The following is a 23322-nucleotide window of genomic DNA, read 5'->3' on the forward strand; positions in this document are numbered from 1 at the left end:
ATCATGCAAACAAGCAATTCCCTTCTCATTTCCCCAACCCCTGGAGGGCCATACTCCACCATGGCTGGTGCTGTGAGTGGCGGAGTGCACAAGTAATCCCAGGCAGAAGTGAGAATATAGTGCTTAAAACTTTAGGGGAGTGAGTTCAGCATCTTAAGTTTTGCTTTCCATAATGAATACACTGACAATGCTACCACTGTGTGTTTTATCTGCAGCTGCTGCCATTGCAGCCTTCAGGGTGTCCCCCTCAACACCCCCAGAACACCTGAGCGAGATAAGGAGGAGAAAGAAGATGGGATGATGTGTTCCAGGAGATTCTGCAAGCCAGTGCAGCATTGGAGAGTGAGCACAGGGCCTGTAGGATGAACATTGTGGACAGCCTGGAGTGGAGAATGATAGAGTGGAGAGGAGAAAGGTGCAGGAAAAGGAGAGGGAGATGCACCAGACATAATGGGTCTTCTCAGGTAGAAAACACAAATGCTGCAGACTCAGGTGGACCAGCAGGTTCAACAGTCCAATGCTTGCCTCCCTCTGCAGCCCATTGAGAACTCAATATCTGGACCTCCTTATGCCCCCCCTCAACATTCCATGTGGCATCAGGGGTTGCTGCAATACCCCTACCACTCCACCTCAAGGGACATTAAAGACAAACACAGTTTCACATACACTGACCTGTGAAATCCACAAGTGGTGTATATGTAGCTGAAGGGGACATGAATATTCTTTCCCCTTCATAAATTTGGTTCTTTTAATTATTAAGTTTTAAATGTATTTGTTTCTAAATGGTATTTTTAAATGACGTGTGTTTTTTGCTCAGGTTTGGTTACATAATAAAATTCTCTTATTTAGAACACAGTTTATCTTTATTCATTCACAACATATGCTGACTGGTACTCAGCAGTTCTGAGAGCAACTAATTACCTGTTACTGTACAGTGTCACACAACTCATAAGATCATTCACAAACAAAATTAATAAGCACAATGTTATATCCCCATATGTACAGCAATCACTACATGATTCATACCAGACTGCAAAGATAGAGCACGCTACAGCAACACACATGACTCTGGATCACTATTAAAATGGTCTTTCAAAGCCTCCCTGAGCCATATAGCTCCATGTTGAGCTCTTCTAGTTGTCCTTGTGTCTGGCTGTTCAAATTAAGCAGAGAGACACTCCATCTCCACCCCGGTGGAAACTTTCCCTCTTTGCTTCACAGATATTATGTAGGACACAGCAGGCAGCTATAACCATTGGGATATTTTTCTCACCGAGGTCAAATCTTATGAGTAAATAATGCAAGCATCCCTTCAAACACCCAAAGGCACATTCAACTGTCATTCTGGACCTGCTGAGCCAGTAGCTGAAGCATTCCTCAGTGCCATTGAGATGGGTGGTGAATGGCTTAATGAACTGGGAGAGCAAGGGGTAGGCTGGGTTGCCTAGGATTACTATTGGCATTTCAACATTGCCAGTGGTAATCCACCAGTCAGGAAAGAAAGTCCCTGCTTGCAGCTTTCTGAACAGTCCTGTATTCTTAAACATGTGAACATTATGGGCTTTCCTTGACTAGCCAACACTGATGTCAGTGAAGCATCCCCAGTGATCCACCAGTGCTTGCATAACCATAGAAAAGTAGCCCTTTCTGTTGATGTATTCTGTGGCAAAGTGGTCGTGTGCCAAAATAGGAATATGCGTGCCCTCTATTGCTGCACCGCACTTCAGGAATCCCCATTGCTGCAAATCCGTCCACTAAGTCCTGCACGTGGCTCAGAGTCACACGAGGCAATTAATGGCCCTGCACACTTGCATTACAACGACCCCTTTGGTGGATTTCCTGACTTCAAATTGATTCCCAACTGAGTTGTAGCAATCTTGCATTGCAAGTTTCCACTGTGTGATCTCCACTCACTTCTCCACTGTCAGTGCAGCTCTCGTTCTGGTGAAGTTGTGCCACTGCACTGCGTCAATGAAGATTCTACTATGACAATGGGAGAGCTTCTCCCATTGATGTAGTTAATCCACCTCTGTGAGAGGCGGTAGCTATGTCAGTGGGAGAAGCCGTCCTGTCGACATAGTGCTGTCTACATTGCTAGTTAGGTTGGTATAACTGCGCTCAAGGTCTAAGAACACAGGACTGTTCTGAAAGCTGCAAACTGGGACATTCTTTCTCAATTGGCAGATTATCACTGGCAATGATGAAATGCCAGTAGTGATCATAGGCAATCCAGCCTATCCCTGGCTCCTTTGGCTTCTGAAGCTGTACACCGGCCATCGAGTACACCAAAGAAAGATTCAGCTACTGGCTCAGCAGGTGCAGAATGACAGTTGAATGTGCTTTTAGTAGATTGAAGGGATGCTTGCATTGTTTACTCACAAATTGGATCTCTGTGAAAGTAACATTGCTAACATTGCTATGTCCTGCATAATATCTGTGAAGCAAAGGGGGAAAGTTGCTGCAGTGGAGGAGGGAGGATGTAGAATGTCTGCTGAGTTACAACAGCCATATGCAAGGCGCACAGCACAGAGCTATTGTCAGCAGATCAGGTAATAAGCGGTCAGGCTTAGTGGTTGGAGTGAGAGTTGGGCCTAGTGATTGCAGTGGGAGTTGGGCATATTGTGGTCAGAGTCCAAATGCCAGAGCCAAGTGTCAAGACAGAGTTGGAGTCAGAGCCAGGGATCATAACTGGATTACCAAGAGTCAGGGAAGGCAAGAGCAGGGCTGATTCTGAGGCAGGAGCAAGGCTGGAAAAGGATGGGAGCAAGCTTGGGTGCAGGGCAGGATCTGGGTTGGAGCTGCGGAGGAACAAGGAGCACAGGAAGGCAGAGAGTCTTTGGACATGTGTGTTGAACAACCAGCCAGCTACTGCTGCTGCTAGGTTTAAGAACTGGTCTTCTGGCTTCCTCAGCCAATCAGGCAAGGTGGTCCATCAGGCAGCCTACCTGGCTCATTAGGACATCAGAAGTATTGAGGAGGCATAGCTGAAGGCCTTACTCCTGACAGCTATAGGGCTCAGGGCGACTTTGTGAAGTACAATTTAACAGTGAACCACAGTAATGCGTTGTGGTGTACCGTACTGACCCTGGATACGATCCAATGGCTGGAAGTTGAAGTTAAACAAATTCAGACTGGAAATAAGGTATACATTTGTAATTAACCATTGGAACAATCCACTGAGGATCGTGGTGGATTCTCCATTACTGACAATTTTTAAATCAAGATGGGATGTTTTTATAAAGGGTCTGCTCTACAGATTTTTTTGGGGCAGTTCAATGGCCTGTGTTATACAGGAAGTCAGACTAGAAGATCACAGATTCCCTTCTGACCTTGGAATCTCTGAACATACCTTCTGAGAATGCCAAGTGTAAAGGAAAATAATTTTCTTTAGGATTACCCTTTTGTTGTTTTTTCCTGCTCTATGTAGATGAACATCTGCAATAAACCTCCTAATAAGACTGCTCCAGAAAAGGTAGGTGATGCAACTGCTGAAGTCCAATCTCAGCACGCCCGAAGGAATGGCTGGAGCTGGCCTCTACATCCCTTCCAGATTATTGCTTGGATGTTATATCTCTTCTTTGCTCTGATTGGTTTCGGAATCCTTGTGCCTCTCCTGCCTCACCACTGGGTGCCTGCTGCATACATTGTATCCTTTCAGACTGACAGTTAATATATCACAAACGTACCTTCAACTATAATGAAATGATGACATTTTAAGTTTATCTAGGTAGTGTAGAAAGCCCTGGAGATTGAAATAACGTGTGTGTCATTTGCCTTGACTACCATAACGTCACCTTGCTCTTCTCTAGTCTATATAAAACACTTCTTTTGAGATTTTTTTCTCTTCTACTACTTTAATTATGCTATTACCATTCTGCTCTATCTTTCCTATCTCTGTACTCTTTACATTGAATCTACTGGTCCTTACCTCCAGGGCTCTTCCCATCTACCATTGCCTATGTCTCTCATTTCATCCTGCACTCCCTATATGCCTGTGCTTCCTTTTGTCTCTTCTAATCTTGTCTTCTTGATTTTGCTCATGCTACCTCTTGTGTTTGGAATAGCTTCTGTTTCCTTCTGCAAATCCCTCTTTAAAACTCATTTTACTTCATGAAGCTTTCCTGTGTTGATCTCTCATCCAGGGATATCTCCACATTTCTCATGTTATGAACTGCTGTTCCATGTTTGTATTGATATTTGTTTGAGTTGGATTGCAAGCTCATCACAGCTTGGACATCGTCTCTTGCGTGCTCTGAATGGTTCCATGAAAATGTGTGGGATTCTATAAAATCAGAGAGTCTCAAAATGTGGCATACAGAGCATTTATTGGTGAGCTGCAGAGAGATGGCTAGTTACATGGTGTTGGCTTGTCTTGTTTCCAGTTACTAACTCATGTTAAAAGATAGCTACAGATGCATTAGTTTCCTAATATTACTTTTCCATACAAGTAATTGCTATAGTTGCCCAAAGGATGTTATATGATTATGAATGGGAGTGGATTATGTCTGCACAAATGTGAATGTTGGGAGAACAGAGAGACAAGGTGGATGAATTAATATCTTTTATTGGACCAACTTCTGCTGGAGAGAGAGATGAGCTTTTGAGCCACACAGAGCTCTTCTTCAGGTGTTTAAAAGCTCGATGTGGCTCAAAAGCTTGTCTCGCTCACCAACAGAAGTTGGTCCAATAAAAGATATTACCTCACCCACCTTGTCTCTCTAATATCCTGGACCAACACAGCTACAACTACATAAATGAACTGCATAAATGTTCGAGGAACAGTCTATCATGAGACAGTCTGCCAAGTCTATCATGAGTCTACATCAACAGTCTATCATGAGACAATCAGTCAAGCTGGATGGGCATATCGAGAGGGGTCCCACAGGGATCAGTTCTGGGTCTGGTTCTGTTCAATATCTTCATCAATGATTTAGATAATGGCATAGAGAGTACAGTTATGAAGTTTGTGGAGGATACCACACTGGGAGGGGTTGCAAGTGCTTTGGAAGATAGGATTAAAATTCAAAATGATCTGCACAAATTGGAGAAGTAGTCTGAAGTAAATAGAATGAAATTCAATGAGGACAAATGCAAAATACTCCACTTAGGAAGGAACATCAGTTGCACACATACAAAATGGGAAATGCGTGTCTAGAAAGGAATACTTTGGAAAGGGATCTGGGGGTCATAGAGGATGAGGACTGAAAGGTCAGATATAGAATGATCGCTTTGTGAAAAGGGTTCACTTGCAGGTAATAGGGTATTTGTCTTTTATCATTTTTCTATGTGAGTTCATTCAAGAGCATAGTGATTGTCTGATTTCTCCCACATAGTTGTTATTGGGGCATTTAGTGTGCTCAGTGAGGTACACTATATGTTGTGATACGCATGTGTAGGATCCATGGATCTTGAAAGGTGTGTTGTGGGGTGTATTGATTATTGTAGCTGTGGTGATATGTCTGCAGGGTTTTCATCTTTTATTCTGCTAGGGTCTGGTGCAGCTTTGAGTTGGTGTGTTCTGCTCTGTTGGGAGCTTGCTTCTGATGATGAGCTTGGAGGGGCTAGGTTGTTTGAAGGCTGGAAGTGGGGGTTCAGGGAAGATTTATTTCAGGATGGGGTCCCCATTGAGTATGAGTTTGATGATACCCTGTATGGGTTCTATTATGAGATAGTAGATGACAACTAAGGCTGTGCAGTCAGGGGAGGTTTTATTTCTGAATTGAAGTAGGTTTTCTCCGGTATTTAGATGGCCTGTTCCTTGATGTAATCTACTTCTCTGATGGAGTGTCCTTGTTTGGTGAAGGCAGTTTTGAGTGTGTTAAGGCATATATCCTGAACTTTCTCCTCAGAGCATATTCTGTCTTACCTGAGCCCCTGGCTGTAGATAACAGATTTCTTGGTGTGTTTGGTATGGTTACTGGATCTACAACGGTAGGTGTGGTGATCTGTGCATTTCTTGTATATGATTGTCTAAAGCTGATCATGGTGTCCAGGAAGTTGATGCTGGTGTGGGACAGTTCCAGAGAGAGTATAATGGATGGATAGTGGTTGTTGAAATTGTGGTGGAAATCTATGAGGGAGTTGAAGTTGTCTGTCCAGAGGATGAACATGTCATTGATGTATCTCCTATAATTGGTTTCATGGGGCATTTGTCCAGAAATTCTTCTTCAGGGTTGAGACACAAACTGCCAGAAGGCTTGTGGCAGTAGGAGGTGAGACTTCCGCAGTATAGGAGACAGCGCTTCCCTCCAGAAGCAGAGCAGTAAAAGGAAAAAAAGGAAGACCCAGACACTAGCCTAGGGAAAGGGCTACTGCGCAGGACTGCACCACCATGACTGCAGCCCTACCAAAGGAGCCAAGGCAAGGTAGTCTGCTGGGGCCTGGGCATTTAGATGCATCACGCCTCCCTGAGGGTTGGAGACACTTTCCGCAGGCCCAAACCAAGACCCACCCTGAACACTCTAGGACAGAGACGCTGAGGGGAGAACCAAAAGACTAGTCTAGCGTGGGGCAGATTTATTCCAGGCCTGTCCTGCCAAGGGAGACAGCCCTAGCCCAGCAAGACTGAGGGGGTGCTTTGCCACAGCTGCTTGAGACTTTCTAATTGCAGACCATAAATTTCTTGCTTGTTTGGACTTTGTTCATTGATGATAAGCATGAGAGTTAATCTTCTGAGCCAATCCTTAACTGTGTACTTCAGTGTCCAGGAGTGTTTTTTATCTGCCACCTAGTGGTTCATTTCACTGCAGTCTCCGTTGATCCAGCTGATGCCAATGTGCGAGAGAATAATTACCTAGGGCAGCTGGCCACTTTCAGCCGTAGCCACCATGCTCATGTCATTGAAAACCGTCACTGCCATGTCTGTGATGTGGATGTGTAAGTACCACCCAGTATCTTCCCCTTCTTTTTTTCTTTCTTCTCCATCGCAGTTAGAAGATGGAATGGAATGGGTACCCTGAAGTCTTTAGGGGCGTGACTTTAGGATAGCAAACAGAGCATAATGTGTTCATCTCCAAACTCATGACCATAAAGACTTCTGAGCTCCCCACAATATGTGTATCCGTGTGTCTATTTTTAATTAAACTCCTCTTTTTGTGGAGGGATTGTAGTTCTATGTTACTTGAATCTCAGAGAGCAACCTGTAATTCCCTGGCCTGTTATACAAGAGGTCAAATTAGATGTGGTCCCTTCTGGCTCTGGAATCCATGATTCTATAAATTTCTTTGTGTGTTTGGATTCTGGGAGGATACCAGTTGGAAGCTGGATACATTTAGCATGGGAGACATTAAGCTTGACATGTGGTAGCAAAATTTGTAAAGAGATTCAAAGATTGAAAGCAGTTTAGAGGTCATTTCCAGATTTAAAATCTCAAAACCTGGGGAAAAGGCCTCAGAAAAGGCAGATTTGGGAATTTTTAGCATTATGGCTTGAGAGAGGCCAGTCCCCATGGGATTATGGGTCTGATGCAATGTCCACTGATGTAATTGAAGTCTTTCTGACTTCATCAGTTATGGGAGGAAAGCTGTCAGATCACTGTATTATCAGTTAAGTATTGAATTTATTATATTTGTAAAGGGGGCTGTGTTTTGAAGATTATGATTCTTATCATTGCTGTAGTGTGCCCAGAGGTCCCCATGTGGGATCAGGGTACCATTGTGCTAGACACTGTACAAATACACAATGAAGAGTTCCCTGCCTTAAACAGCCTGCAGTCTTGATTAATGATGATGCAATAGGTGGAGGATAGAAACCAAGCAGGTAGGGATGGGGAAGAGGAAGGATGTGGTAACAACACTCGGAGCACATTTTTATGTAGACTAGTTATGTGCACAGTGTAGCATGTTACTTACATAAGCGCTATCAGCTGGCAACAAATTTAACCTTATGGAGGGATTTGAAGGAGGAAAATATTTTAGGCCTTTCCTTTGTAAATATTGTGACCAGTGGGCATAGTTTATCAAGGGTGCAGTTTATCAAGGTTCCAGAAAAGATTTTGCTTGGTTATTTCATTGTATCTGTCATTGTATTTGTGGGGAAAGCTTTGGGTGATGGCAGATGGTGAAGGAAAAGATTGGCATATCAGGATGAAGACTGAAGTAAGGAGGGGTATTTGTGTTGCTTTATTGTATGTATTCACCCCAAGAGCAATACTAATTCAGTACTAGATATATTTGTTGGTGACAAAGGATAGAGACCAGAATGGTCCAACTCAAACATGTAGCTGCAGTGAGCCCTACGGTGCAGAGTAGGGCAAAGTAAGTGAAGGAGCTGGAGGACCAACAGCTTGAGAGCAGATTGAAGGTAATAGGAATTGAGGAGTAGGACATATCCAGTGGACTGTAAGAGGCTCTAATAGGTGCATTGTTTAAAAAGTTCATTTTTGAGAGAAAATTGAATAAAGGGCATTTAAGTGTTTCTGATCTAATTAGTTTTCTCATTGTTGTCCAGTCCTCCTCTGAACATTTGTTTCACAAGAAAGGTCTCTAGCTGGATGAGTTTCTGCTGCCATTCTGGTTTTATCTGCATTAACACAACCCTTTCTTTGGCAGAAGCTCCAAGTCGAAACACTGTGGAACCTGCAACAAATGTGTGTGTGGCTTTGATCATCATTGCAAATGGCTCAATAACTGCGTGGGAGAGAGGAACTACTGGTAAGAGTCTGGCACTCTGCCAGCAGTGCTAAGCCACCCAGGAAATGCTGGTCCAGGACTTCTCAGCCTTTCTCACATCTTGGCCACATTTATATTCAGCTTCTCAAAACCACTCTATGCTGAGATTTCTGGTTCCTTTGAACTGATTCTCACTGTATGTTAAAGGAAAACCTCAGGAATTGGTGCAGCAGCTTGCAGATCACTGCTGGCAAGGAGCCAAACAAATTCAATTCAGCCAGAAACCAGAGAAATTGAATATGGGAGCAGGCTTGTGACACCCAGACAACTGGGGTGGGTAATGATGTTCAGGCTGAGAATCACTGCTGCTGTCCTAGACTTGAGTGACAGGGTTGTAAAAGGGACTTCATTAGTACATCTGCTCAGGACCTTTGCTCCATACTTAAACCTCTTGTAAATAACTGATGCTGATGCAATAGTGCCACAGCTGTGATCAGTGGAGGCCCTTGAGCATGATCACCTCTTTATTAGAGGGAGGGAGCTGGCGGCATGGTCTTACTCTTTCGCCAAGGTCCAAAGTATCCAGGCGTGCTGCAAAGCCATCTGATTGAGTGAACCCTATTTGAGGACTGAGGCAGTTGGGATGTGTCTGGTGGGAAAGTGTGGTGGAGATTTAGTGGGAACTTTCAATGGTGCAAAGGGGAATGAGGCACCCAACTCTCATTGATTTTCAGTGGGAGGTGGGTTACCTACCTACCTGCTTTTTGTGTCTTTAAAAACCTCCCTGTCAAACGGTAGGGTCACAAGCCTGGTGATCAGATGATGTGTGATAGAGGTGGGAAGAAAAACTGCTGCTTTGGATGATATGTTGTTTGCATCTTTTGTTCTCTTGTAGTTTTAAATGTATATCTACGGTGCTTTACCCTGGGGGCTGTTTCACATGACACATTTTTAGGCCAAAATCCAAATCATAAATTATTTCATAATTGTGTCTGTCTGTAGTCTAATGTAGTTTGTAGTTAGGAAATATTTATTGGACGTTGTAAGGATATCCCTAATCTTTCTAAAGCGTAGAGTGGCTACAGGACCACAGTTCAGCTTGTTTTGGGGATTGGCAGGTGAGGACCCCCTCCTGTTTTCAAGGTGGTTATGTAGGGATACTTGCCCCATTTTGGATGAGGGATTGTTTTGTTGCCCCTCCCCTTTATGGGGAAGGGGAGGGAGTTATTTCAGCAGGCTCCAGCCGCAGCCTGCTCAGGAGTTTAAAGCTTTCTGCCTTGTCACGCTTGTCCCCAGGCACCAGTCTCAATGTGTGATGCTCTGGAAGGGAGCAAGGAGAGCATAAAAAAGGTGTTTGTTTCTTGTGAGTTCAGTGAAGGCCAGGGACTGGAGGAGCAGCCAGAGTATGTGTGTATTGGGGAGGAGAAAGGAAAAGGCGTGTTACTTCTTCCATTAATCTATCTGTCTAGGGAAGTGGTACCCAAGCTTCCCAGAAAGAGCACCAAATAAATTATTTCAATTAATGTTTTGGGGCAGATTCTCTATCCCGTTCTGCTCCCTTTGTGCTGCAGAACAAAGAGAGTGCAAACTACCCAAGTTCTCCTGTTGGCGTTCTCTGGGGGGTGTCCCCAGTGAACAGACAGCTGGTGCAGCGGGCTCCTATGCCTCCCTCCCCTCAGCTCCTAGTGCAGATGATGGGCTGGGCCGTCACTGGTGCACATGCTGCTCTGGTTGTCTTCAGCTGGTATACTTCCTTTCTGGGACTATTGGCAGCTGGCATGAGTTAGACCAATGCAGAGTCTGCTCTAGCCTGTGCTGGGGCTGAGGCTGAGAAGCAGGGAGCCATAACCGATGATTGTTTCTCAGCTTCTTCTTTCCCTCACGCTGGGCTGCTCTGGCTGGTTGCGTGGGGAAGGATGGCTAAGTGCAGGAAATGGAACAGCCAGAGCTACTCTCCTTCCCTCCCTGTGAAGCAATAGATAGGAAGAAGTCAGGAACTGTTCAGCAATTGCCCAAGGAAAGCAGCTGCTCAGAGCTGTTCCTGGGACCACAAGGAAAGCAGGGGCAAGTGTTGTCCCCCACTGCCTCCTTTCCGTCACACAAGTTCTTGTGCAGGGAGCTCATTTTCCATTCCTAATCAAATACGCTCTGTTTTCCTTACCATACTTGCTCTAAAGGGCCATAATTTAGAGCCTCCAGTACAACATATGGGACATCCCACTGGTCTAGATTGTTATCTAGTACCTGGGTATCACCGAGGGATCTGAGCACCACTGAAGTTATGGAGTGTATACAAAGCTGTTTCACCATTTCTGTCTTTTCCTTCCAGTCAGTAAAAGCCAGGCTTTGTTTATTTGTTTGTACAGTGTATGGTGTTATTGAAGGGGTGGGTTTTGCCTTTTGCTCTGAAGGTGCTGAGGTCTGTTTTGCTTCCTCGGCAGGCTCTTTGTGAACAGCGTGGTATCTGCCATCCTGGGCCTTGTTCTCTTGCTGCTCATTGCCTTCTATGTCTTCGTGGAGTTCTTCATTAACCCGCTGATGCTGCGCACCAACCCCCACTTTGAAGGTATCTGGCCACTCTCTGGATGAGAGTTGCTTCTGATCCACACATCAGCCATAATGCCAGGGCTTCAGCAGTTCACTGGGCTTGAACCCCTCTGGGCCCTCACATGCAAGAGGAGCCTCCACCTCCCCTGCCTCAAACTATTATGCTACTGCAACCATCTCTATGACCCATATGGGCTGGATATGGGTTCCTCTAGAGCCCAATGACTTTGCTCTCCAAGTGGGTTCTTAGGCACTTTAGGGGTTCAGGCCAGCAGATCAGGCCTATTGTTAACTTTTTATCCAAATTACAATATTTCCAGCTATGAGGTTTTATTAGTGAGAGGTGTTTAATGTCTGGACAATCTGTTTTCCCCCAGTTCCTTTGTTTTCATTCCCTTACCTTCGACTGCCCCTCTTAGTTCCCTGACCCAGTCACCTTCTCCCTTCACCTCTTAACTCCTTCTTACTTTCTGGCCTCACCACTTCCCCGCCCCACACCTCTCCCCATCATGGTGACTTGCTTATTCTCACTTCCTGACGTGCAATTGATGTGCTTTCATTCCATTGTTGTGTTTCTCTTTTTCAGTTTTGAAGAACCATACGGACATCTGGCTTGTGTTTCTACCTGCAGCTCCCATCGAGACCCAAGGTCCTGCCATTTTGGTCTTAGCTGGGATTCTCATTCTTCTGGGCCTGCTGACTGTATTCCTGTTAGGCCATCTGCTGATCTTTCACATCTATCTTAGTAGGTATCGAATTCCTGTTGCACTGCACTGTCCACTCAATTCTCTCTGCACTTCATGCCATACGCTCATTGGGCTTTCACCCATACCACACACAAATTGTGCAAGAGCACCAATGAAAGTGCAGAGGTTTTGGCTCACATTTTGGCATTCCTGCATCTCTTCTGAACTTGTAGTTTTGCTCTGCCTTCTGCAGGACGAATAGAAGAAATCATTGTCTCCCACTCCTTTTTCCTGAAATTTTCTTTAACTTAAGTAAAATTCTTTTGGTATAGTTCAGAATCTAGCAGGGAGAAAAGGCCCTGCAAATGCTTGGTTTGTGATGAATCAGCACAACACAGTACCTGTTGATCCCTCCAACCTGCAGGTCTTTAAACTAATGTTCATGATGTCTGTGAGATCCAAATTAGTCTTGGAGTTCTTCAGTTCTGGAACAACTCTTTGCAGCTCAGAGCCTTTGGCTGAGGTATACTTAGCCTCAGCTGGCTAAATTCTCTCTAGGAATCATCATTGATCCATCTTTCTTGGATGTTGTACCTCTCTGAAAGAAGGGAATAAATCCACTAAAGAACAAAATCCCACCTCTGCTAGGTTCTCCCAGGTGGGTGAGCAGCACTTGTGGTTAATGGTATCGGAGGCTGCTGATAGATCTAATAAAATCAGCATAGACACCCAGCTTATCTATCAGAAGGAGATCACTGACGAAGGATACTAATGCTCTTTCAGTGCTATATCCAGGCTTGAATTGAGCTGAACCCAGAATTACCCTGCTGCAACCATTTCAATAACCTTTTCCAGAACCACCCCATGAAAAGGGTTTAAGACTGGGCAGTAGCTGCTAAATCCTTGATTCAAGTGGTGGCTTCTTGAATTTAAAGCTGGAAGGAGGCAATAAACTCTCTAACTAAACTGTTAACATTTTGGAGGCTCTTGGTTAATATAATAACAACACAGAGCTTTTATTTAAATAAAAATAACTGTATATATTGTTTACTTTTATCCACTTTTTTTCCATTAGGAAGCTCTATTTCTTGGTTGTAGTCCATAGTTTCTCAACCTGTGGTACGCCTACTCCTGTGGGTAGGTGAGACACAGGCAGGGGGTACCCGGGGAAAAACAGAGTGAAGGGGGGGTGGGCGGCAGCAGCCTACTTCCCACCCGGTCACAGCTCCCAGCTGGAAGGCAGGCAGCAACCACTAGCTTCTGGGCGAGGCAGGCAGCAGCCCCCCACTTCCTGCCGGGTCCCAGCTCCCAAGTGGGAGCCTGGTGGCAGCCTCCTGCATCTTGTGAGCTGGGCTTGCAGCTGGCTGACAGCCACCCGCATCCCGGCTCTGAGCCGAGGGACAGCCTCCAGCGCCCCGGCCGGAAGATGGGGAGCAGCCGCTTGCCCACATCCCCAGGTCCCAGCTGGCGTGGAAGCCTCCTCTGTCCCAGCTTGGATTGAGTGGCAGTTGCCCACCTCCTGAGCTGGCAGCCAGGTGGCAGCCCCCCCCCCCCCCCCACCCTGACTCAAATCCCACTGCCCAGAAAACTTGTCAATTTCACTGCTCTAGCTGAGCAGTGAAATTGACAACTATGACAGCCCCAGATTTCACCAATTAACCTCTTTTCTCTCTCTCTCTTTCGCCCTCCTTCCCTGTCTCTCTCTCACCCCTTCCTCCTCTCAAATCTATGGCAAAAAATTTGGTGCGGTGCTTTATATTCCCCAACATTGGCATGCCGCTCAAAGCCTCGTAGCTTTGGCCAACATCACCTCTAGCCCAGGTACATACTTGAGTTGTATACCCCTGATGTGAAGATGGTAACCTTACCCACACTAGATCGGACATCTGTCCTATCACGGCCTTATATACTCAGCCCTTCTTCCAACATATGGCTCACATTAATCTGTAAATATAAAATCCCGTGGAAAATTGAGTGTTGGGGTACTTATTAAAATTGTCAGAAGTTAGGGGGTACTTGCTACTTAAAAGGTTGAGAAACACTGTTGTAGTCCCCTGATAATCACTGTGAAAATTGTACTGCATTTGCTCAAAATGAGATTTGGAAGAGGATGTAGATAGAAGCACAGTGGAGGGGGTTACCCACAGGCTTTCCCTCACAGGCTTTCCCATCTGCTGCCTCATCCAGGAGGCACATTCACATTTAAAAGTGTAGATGGCATTGAAAACCTCTTTGAGTACCCTTTTGTCAGTCTCCACCAACAAAGAAACTGACAATTCCTGGCTGACTTTCACCAGTCATGAGCAGAAAGATCTATCTTGCTAGTTGCAGTTGTCAATGGTAGCAGAATGGAAGGGAAGATGAGAATATCAGTACTAGAATAATGATAACATTGGGAAACTGAAAGGACCAGTTTAGTAATATAGAAGAGACTAAAAACAAAATAAATGCTATGGCTGTATCAGAAAAAGTTCCCTATGACTAGAAGCTACTTAGTTAAGTGCAAATCTAATGCAAGCTATGTGATTACTGTGTTGATACACAGTTTCCACAAGGTGGTGCTGTTTCATTAGGATTAGAATCATAGACTCAGAGGGTGAGAAGGGACAGCAAGGGTCATCTAATCTAACCCCCTGCCAAGATGCAGGATTTGTTGGGTCTGAACCATCCAAGACAGATGGCTATCCAGCCTCCTTTTGAAAACTTCCAGTAAAGGAGCTTCCATAACCTCTCTAGGCAGTCTCTTCCACTGTCCTACTGTTCTTACAGTTAGGAAATATTTCCTGAGATTTAATCTAAATCTGCCGTGCTGTAGTTTGAACCCATTGCTTCTTGTCCTGCCTTCTGTGGCAAGAGAAGACAACTTTTCTCCATCTTTTTATGGTAGACTTTCAAGTATTTGAAGACCATTATCACGTCCCCCCTTAATCTCCTCTTTTCCAAATTAAACATACCCAGTTCCTTCAGCCTTTTCTCATATAGCTTTGCATTCCAGCCCTTTGATCATCTTTGTCATGTGCCTCTGGATCCTTGTCAGTTTCTTTAAATCCTTTCTATACATTGGTGACCAAAACAGGACATAGCTTTCCAGCTGAGGCCCAACTAGTGACGAGTAGAGCAGTACTATCATCTTCCCTGACTGCAACCAAAATTGCATTTGCTTTTTTTGCAACATCATCGCATTGCTGACTCACGTTGAGGTTGTGATTCACCACAACTCCAAGATCTTTCTTAGCAGTGCTGCTGCCAAGCTAGTTATCTCCCTTTCTGCATTTGTGCATTTGATTTTTGTTCCCTAAGTGTTCCTTACGTGTTCCGTAAGTGTTCCTTACGTTTGTCTTTTGTTGAATTTCATTTTGTTGTCTATAGCCCAGTCTTAAAGCCAATTTATGAAGATCCCTCTGAATTTTCGTTTTATCCTCCAAAGTATTGGCAGCCCCCCCAGCTTTGTGTCATCTGTAAACTCGATCAATATGCTCTCTATGCTACATCCAGGTCATTAATAAAGATGTTAAAAACACTGGACCCAGAACAGATCCCTGTGGAACCCTACTTGAGACCTCCCTCCAATCCAACATCATTTCATTAATAGTTACATTGTTTGAGGTTGTTTAACCAATTATGTATCCACTTAATGATAGTTCCACCAAGCCCGCCTTTCTCTAATTTACTTATCAGAATGTCATGTGGGACTGTGTAAAAAGCCTTGCAAAAGTCCAGGTATATAAAGTCCACTGCATTCCCCCATCCATCAAAGCAGTTATGCTGTCAAAGAAGGAAATGAAGCTTGTTTGGCACAATTTGTTCATAGTAAATCCATGCTGGATACTAGTGATCACCCCTTCATCCTTCAGGTATTCGCAAACTGAATGTTTTATACATTGGTCTAGTCGTTTCCCAGGAATCAGTCAAGCTGTTTGATCTATAGTTCCACAGCTTCTCCTTTTTCCCCTTTTTAAAGATGGGCACTACATTAGCTCTTCTCCAGTCTTCCAAGACCTCTCCTGTCATCCAGGAATTTGCAAATATTATTGCCAGTGGCTCCAAGATTTCTTCAGCTAATCCTTCAGAAGATTTCTGATATGTTCTTTACCTTGTCCTGATCTTCATCCCTTTATTGTCTATGGTAACTTCACTAGTCGTCAAGTCCCATGTTATTTTTTGGGAGAAGACTGAAACAAGGTAAGCATTGAGCAGCTGTGCCTTATCTTCCGTCACCAGCTCACCATCTCTATTGAGCAGCGGACCCACAAGATCCCTGAACTTTCTTTTTTGTCAGACGTATTTGAAGAATCCCTTCTTGTTGTCTCTAACATTCCTTGTCAGCTGTAACTCATTCTTTGCTTTGGCGTTCCTGATTTTTGTCCCTACACGCTCACGCCATTCCCATGTATACTTCCTTGGTGACATGCCTCTCCTTCCATTCCCTATACCCCTTTTGGTTTTTAAATAACTAAAAAGCTCTTTGTGCAACCACATTGACCTCTTGTGGTGCTTCTTATCTTTATGTCAGACTAGCTTGATGTTGAGCCTCTAGTATTACATCTTTTAGGAACTGCCAGCCCCCTTCGACTCCTTTTTCTTCCTAACTGGAGTTTCCATGAGACCTTGCCTACTATTTCACTGAGTTGGTTGAAATCCACCTTTCTGAAGTCTAGTGTCCTTGTTTTGCTGTTCTCATGTCCTCCTTTCCTTAGGATCCTGAATTCTATCAGATCATGATCACTTTCTCCCAAGTTCCCTACTACCTTCACGTTTGCAACTAATTCATCCCTGTTAGTCAAAATCAGATCCAAAATGGATGGCTCTGTAGTTGTTTCCTCAACTCTCTGAATCAGAAAGTTGTCCCCTACACATGCTAAGAATTTGCAGGACATAAATGTTTTGTTGTTGTCTTCCACAAGGTATCAGGGAAGTTAAAATCCCCCATTAATACTAGCTCATGTGTGTTAGCTAATATTGTTATCTGCTTGTAGAATGACTCATCCACTTCCTCTTCCTGATTTGGTGGACTATAATAGACCTGCATCATAACATAACTACTATTCTTTTCCTTTTTTTATCTTCACCCAGAGACCCTCAGTAGGTCTGTTGCTCACTTCCTCTTGGGCCTCAGAGCAAGTGTATACATTCTTGACATACAGCGCAACGCCTCCTCCTTTTTTTCCATACCAATCATTTCGGAACAAGCTGTATCCCTCAATGCTGGTACTCAAATCATGGGAGTTGTCCCATCAAGCCTTTGTAATGGCACTTAAGTCATACTTTTTTTCAAATACCATGACTTCCAGTTCATCCTGCTTGTTCCCCATATTCCTTGCATTTGTATACAGGCATTGAAGATATTTTGCAGACTGACCTGTTGCTTTTCTTTTTGCCTTTTTAATGCAATTGTGATTTCTAGTCCCTTCTCCAGAAATTAGCCCCTTCCCCTGATCTTCATTACTTGACCCTAGATGCACGTTGGCTGGATTTTTGTCACCATCCACCATAGGATCTAGTGTAAAGCTCTCCTCATTAGGTTAGCCAGATGATGTCCAAAAATGCTCTTCCCAATATTTGATAAATGGAGCCCATCTCAGCATAGTAACACGCTTTCTTGGAACATCAGCTCGGTGTTAAAAACACCAAAGTCCTCTCGCCAACACCACCTGCTTAGCCATGCATTTACTTCCATGATTCAGTGATCCCTGCCCAGGCCTTTTCCTTCAACAGGGAGGATGGAAAAGAACACCGCTTGTACCCCAAACTCTTTTATCCTTCTTCCCAGAGCCACATAGTCTGCAGTGATCTGCTCAAGTTCATTCTTGGCAGTATCGTTGGTACAGAGGATGGTCTTTCCTTTGTATGAAGGAGGATTTTCACCCACTAAATCGATTTTACTCTGATTTTTTTAAAGGAAGTTTCTGAGCCAAGTTGTGTTTTGTTTTAAAAGCATTTGTGAGCCGTAAGTGTGAAAGACATTTTTATTTATTATCCTTATTAATTGTATTACAGTAAAACCTAGAGAGACTCCAAAAACTGTGCAGCATTTTGGGGCATGAGGTTAAGGGTCAGGAGAAATACATTTTTCCAAATATTTAAAAAATAATTGTGACCAGCTATAGTGACAGCTGAACTATAGCAAGGAATCTTCCCTATCCAGATCACTGCATTTGAGTGTCACCATGAAAGTTGGTTTAGATTTGTCTGGGTCAGGATTACTTTGTGCAAATGAAGTGCAGTTTTCACAATTATTGTAGTAGTTTTACCAGCTCTTGCTGCCATTCAGAGAGAAAGTAGACTTTGCTGTGTGTGCGTGCACACTTAACTAAGCAGCCTAGTAATGATAATGCTCCTAATGAGAAAGCAGAGTTCCACTCGCTGAAATGTCTTTTTGTTTCCTCCCAGTGTGGAATAAACTGACCACCTATGAGTACATTGTACAGCAGCGGCCCCGACAAGAGATGAAGGAGGCCAACAAACAACTGGAGTCTTGTCCTCCCCCAGTGAGACCCAGTCAGGTACTGATTGTGCTTTCAGCCTTTTTGTCAAACACACCTTTTGTTTGCTGTGGAATATTTTGGTGCATTTCAGTGGGGAATCCTGATTCATCCAGAACCTCTGCTCAGGATGTTAGACAGGTGCTGAAGGCAGGATTTTTGAGATACTTTGGTGGGTTGTGTGCGGCCCCAGACAGGACTAGCAGGTTATAATTGAAGTGCATTGACAGAGCTGTACAAGGCTCTAGGACTGAACTAACTTGGAGAAATTATTGTTTTGGGAATACCAAATAGCAAGTTGTATCATCTAGGGAAAAAAAGGAGTGTAAATCATGTTTAGAGCTTAGCCAATCATTCCCCATAGTCTTTAATTTAACCCCAGAGTTAAACAACAAGGGATCTTATCAAAACCTGTGCACTGTGTGTTTTACTCTGTTACTGAAACGTCTCCATATTTTACAAATCCTTTTGGGTTATGTTATAAATTGGGAGGCTCCTGGTCATTTCTTTTGCAGAAATTTTCCTTGTTTCTCTTACCTCGTCCCTTACAGCTCAATTACCTGATACTAGAACCAGTTTGATGTTTTGTAAGAAATGAATGACTTGACTTGTCTCCATCCTCAATCTGTCTGGAGACCTGAGAAATAGAATGTGTTATTGTAAATAAAGAGGGTATTTTAACACATTTGAACAAGAGGCAGAGCTACAATTGTAACTTCCAGCTCACACATCCACACTTTTGAATGCTTAATGTAACATTGCATTTGTTATTATTTATTAGTGTCTAGAGGCCTTAACTGAAATTAGAGCCCCCTTTGTGCTAGGCACTGTATAAACAGTGTAAGAAAAGACTGACTCTGCTGCAAAGAGCTTACAATCTAAATAGACGGGACAGACAGGTGGTGAGTAGAAAGGGATATTACATAGAAGCAGTGCAAACAATGTGAAGCATGGCAGACATCAGATTAGTGCCATTATATGGGGGGAAGAGGGTAGCTCTAGTGAGGAGATTAGCTAAGTTGAAAGGAAGGGGGAGGAGACATTGAATTGCTGTTTCCAAAATATAAGTGAATTGCATGAGGGATGAAGGAGAAGAGGCATGACAGGGACCAGCAGCAGTGCAGTGTGAAAGCAAAAGAACTGTGGCAGGCATACCAGAAGGCACACCATCATGGATACTTCCAAGGAGCCCAAGGAACAGGCCTGTGGCCTGAACAGTGGGGATGAGGACAAGGAAGAAATGGAGGAGGATGGGGGACATGTGACCAGGGATACGAATTTGTATCTGCATCCGATCCACAAAAGTGGTCCCTGGATATCCACGGATTTGCAGGGCTCTAACCAGAAGCAGTGCTCCACCATCTGCAGTTGCTCTGTGAATGCCACCATCAACCTTGAATTGGTTCTTGCTATGTTCAACAGCAGTCTGTCTTCTAAGAAATTGTCATGTTCTCTTGCTGATTCAGTTATTCTTGTGGTTCTGCAAATACCAGACGATCATGTGTCCTGTGCTTGCAATGTTCATGACAACAGTGCAGAGCTTCTCAGGCCCCATGCTTCTGTCAGAGATGGTGGATAGTGGGGCGGGCTGCGTCGGTTCATGGGATTTTGAAAACAAGTGTGAAAATTATGGGATATAAATGACATTATGGAATGGAGACAGATGCATGCTGGGAAGTTGATCCCTTACTCCCAGTCAGCCCTGCACAACTCGTTTTGAGCCCACCGTGCATTACCAAAACTTCCCTGAATGGTGGTGGGTTGCATGCTGGGATACCTACCCATGGTGCATTGTGTGTTGACACAAGCACTCCCGGTGAGTATGCACAGCACCAACACAAGGAGTCAAGTATGTACGCGCACAAGCGATATACTATCTGTGGTGGCTTTATTATGCTGGTGTGACTTGCCTTGACAAAAGTTTTTAATGTAGATGTGGCCTTGGCCTGGGGACATGCAGTGAAAGCTGTGAAAAGAGTAACCTTGCATTATTCCTGTACTGTAGGTTTGGGATAGCTGGTTAATTTGAAGCACTACGCAGTCATTGCAGTAATATTTATTTAATGTTGCTGCAGAGGTGGAGACTAAGTTTTCTGACCACTATGTTGTTGGGAGCTGGTTTTAGACAGTCTAAGGCATATCTGCCCTCCAAGACTGAGGTGACTTAATGTCCCCATTAGATGATGCTCTGAGCCAAGGGGGGGATTATGGTTGTGTTGCACAGTATTCCTGTTGTAACACAGTGAGGTGCATCACATTTACTAACTGTCCAATCTGCTTCCATTTGTTTTTGCTGGCCAACCCTTATGACTTACTCAGTCAGGGTATCATGTGATCATTATGGTTATATGTGATTTACAAGACTAAAATGAATTAAGTGGATTTTAGAAGGCCTTTTTTTCTCCAGGAGAGCTCAGAAAATTCCTGAGATGTGTTCTTTGTTAATCTTATTGGTGTTGCCAGGCCTGCATTGCAGTTCATTCATGTGTTTGCATTCTGTGGACATAACAGAGAATGTTTTCCAAGAATGTTTGATGCAACAGATGATCAATGTTCCTTTTGTCTTAATGGGTAGCTTCTTTGTCTGTAGGGAAACAGAACACTTTGTCTATGAAAGATTATTCAGATCAACATGAGAAAAAAACTGAGAGCGCCTTGTCACTGCCACATTTCTCATCCAACGCTGTTAAGGGAGAAGATGTCACCCTTTGTTACTGAGCAATAACTGTTTGGATAGCTGATTGTGGGCTGAACTTTGTAAACATTGAGCCCCAATCACCCCCAATAGCTGTGCCCTTTAATGGCTGCAATCTTGCTTGGATCTCTCCAATAGCAACTTTTTCAGCCATTGGTGGTTTTCTCTGAAAAGATCTATATCTCTCCTGACACGTCTGCCTTGGTGTGAAATTGTCTCTTACTGTGGCCTCCCCGTTGCCTCATTTGACATGTACACTGCTCATATATTGTGAACAGCTAGGTAATTGCACATTCCCAAACTAGTTTGTTGACATCAAAAAATTCATATCTTATGGGCCTGGTCTACACTGACAGGGAAATTTGGTGGCAGTCGACGGGAGATACAAAAGCTACATAGAGTAGCTTGCCTATCTCCCGTCGACTTCCTAGCTTCTACTTACCGCAGCGTCTTCACATTGCTGTGCCGATGGGAAATGCGCTCCCATCTGCACAGTGTTACACTTTTTCTGGGAGTGAATTTATTAAATAGACTTCTGGGTCGATTGAGCGGGTCTTCACTTTTGCTCAATTGATTCTGAAGAATCGATCTAATAGTGGTGAATTTGCAGCTGTCAATTAAGACATACCCTAAATCTACTAAATCAATTATTTTCAAACTTGTCTTGATATTTAAGAAAACTGTTGTTATTTAATAACCAATATTATATAATATTTAAGAAAAATAATTTTAGAGTTATGAACATTTAAAATCAAGTGGAATCTCTTTCCTTTTTTTTCCTTTCAAAGATCAATTTAAGACAAGAGCATTTAGAAAATTTGGTAGCTCTGAAGTATTCCAACGTTTTGCTTTCCTTTAATCATGAATTAAGATGGTACAAGGACTTTAAACATTCAGACCAAGTTTTTTGGTGCCTCAAGTTTTGGATGTCCAACTTGAGACTGATTTTCAGAGGCCGGGTGCTCAGAACTTTCTGAAGAGCAGGTCCCTTCAAGATTTCTTAAGATGGGTGTGGTGGAATGCACCCTTGTATTCACACCCAACACACTATTGTAATAATCTTTGTACAATGTGTGCCTTTTGAGGTATCACTTGAAAACTCATAACTTGCTGCTCCGTATTGTCATGGTGAAATATAAGTAGCAACATTGTGAAGTTATAAGATTCCCATGTATGATGTTATTAGTACATATTCCAAATCTCACAACCCTGCCCACACAGAAGTTGGCAAACAGGCCTATCCTAAACAAAGGAATGTGTGTACCTTAATTTGCATTTAAGTAGTAAATAGAGTCATGAAGCAGAAAGGGGGAAGGGAGGAAACCAAAGGAAACCTGCATGTAAGCATACACAGGTGAAAAAACCGAACAGGGAACATCATTCCCCACAGACTCTCTGTCTCCTGGAAATGTTTTTCAAGAGGGGGGCTAAAACTATAAAAAGGAGGGGAAGAACCACATGACATCCTTGTTCTCCCTGCTGGTCCACCTCACTTGCACCTGAGAAGACAAAAGAAGCCGCGGTTGAACTCTGGGGGAGGGATCTTGACCTAGAGATTTGGTCTGTAATGCTGTTGGAAGCATGTGGTGAGAAACTTTGCTTTAAATCTAATATAGTTTGTTAAGTTAGATACTAGGAAGCGTTTTATCTTTATTTTTCTCATAACCATTTCTGAGTCTTATGCCTCATTGCTTGTACTCACATAAAATCTAACTCTGTAGTTAATAAACTTGTTTTATTGTTTTACCTAATCCAGTGTATTTAAGTTAAGTGTCTGGATATCTCTATTTAAGTTAATAAGCTGGTGTATATTATTTCCTTAAAGGAATAGTAGACTTAATATATTTGGATTGTCCAGGAGAGGGTTGGGCAATACAAGACATTCATTGTTTGGGGGAAAATCCAGGTCTGGGATTGCCCTGCAGAAGTAACCATGGCTGCAAGTGTAACTCAAACATGGCTGGCAGGATGAGTGTCATGCAGACACTGAGGATATAACTTGCATGCTGGAAAGCTATTTGTGGGTGGCCAAATAGGACCTACTGCAGCAAGGCATTGTAAGGCATGCAGGTTTGCTGGGCAGGGGTGACACAGCCCCTGATTGATCTGAATTGCACTTAGTACGTCACAGTGGGCAACCAAAGTCACTAGTCACTTTTAACAATATTTAACTTAAATCAACCTTAGTTATTTTCATTAAGCTTATCTGTAAAGTCTCCATGAAGCTTGCAAACTAAATCAGTTTTGGAGAAAATTGGTTTGGTAGTTGTTCAGATTTAAAATCAGTTGGCAAAAATATACTG

The 23322-nt window shown here is 43.6% G+C and overlaps 1 protein-coding gene across 1 annotated transcript in view; it reads left to right on the forward strand.

Moving 5' to 3' along the window:
- Positions 1-23322, forward strand: part of ZDHHC1 (zinc finger DHHC-type containing 1) — a 45894-nt gene continuing 22572 nt past the window's right edge. Inside the window, 9 exon segments of the mRNA XM_067552791.1 lie at positions 1-294; positions 296-383; positions 386-415; positions 3428-3646; positions 6701-6876; positions 8550-8651; positions 11051-11175; positions 11743-11901; positions 18233-18345. Coding sequence (XP_067408892.1) covers positions 173-294; positions 296-383; positions 386-415; positions 3428-3646; positions 6701-6876; positions 8550-8651; positions 11051-11175; positions 11743-11901; positions 18233-18345 — 1134 coding nt within the window. The 5' untranslated portion in view covers positions 1-172.

The sequence above is a fragment of the Emydura macquarii genome, unplaced genomic scaffold, assembly GCF_026122565.2.
Source record: "Emydura macquarii macquarii isolate MOO-44397 ecotype Brisbane River unplaced genomic scaffold, CSIRO-AGI_Emac_v2 contig_295, whole genome shotgun sequence".
Classification (NCBI taxonomy): Eukaryota; Metazoa; Chordata; order Testudines; family Chelidae; genus Emydura; species Emydura macquarii.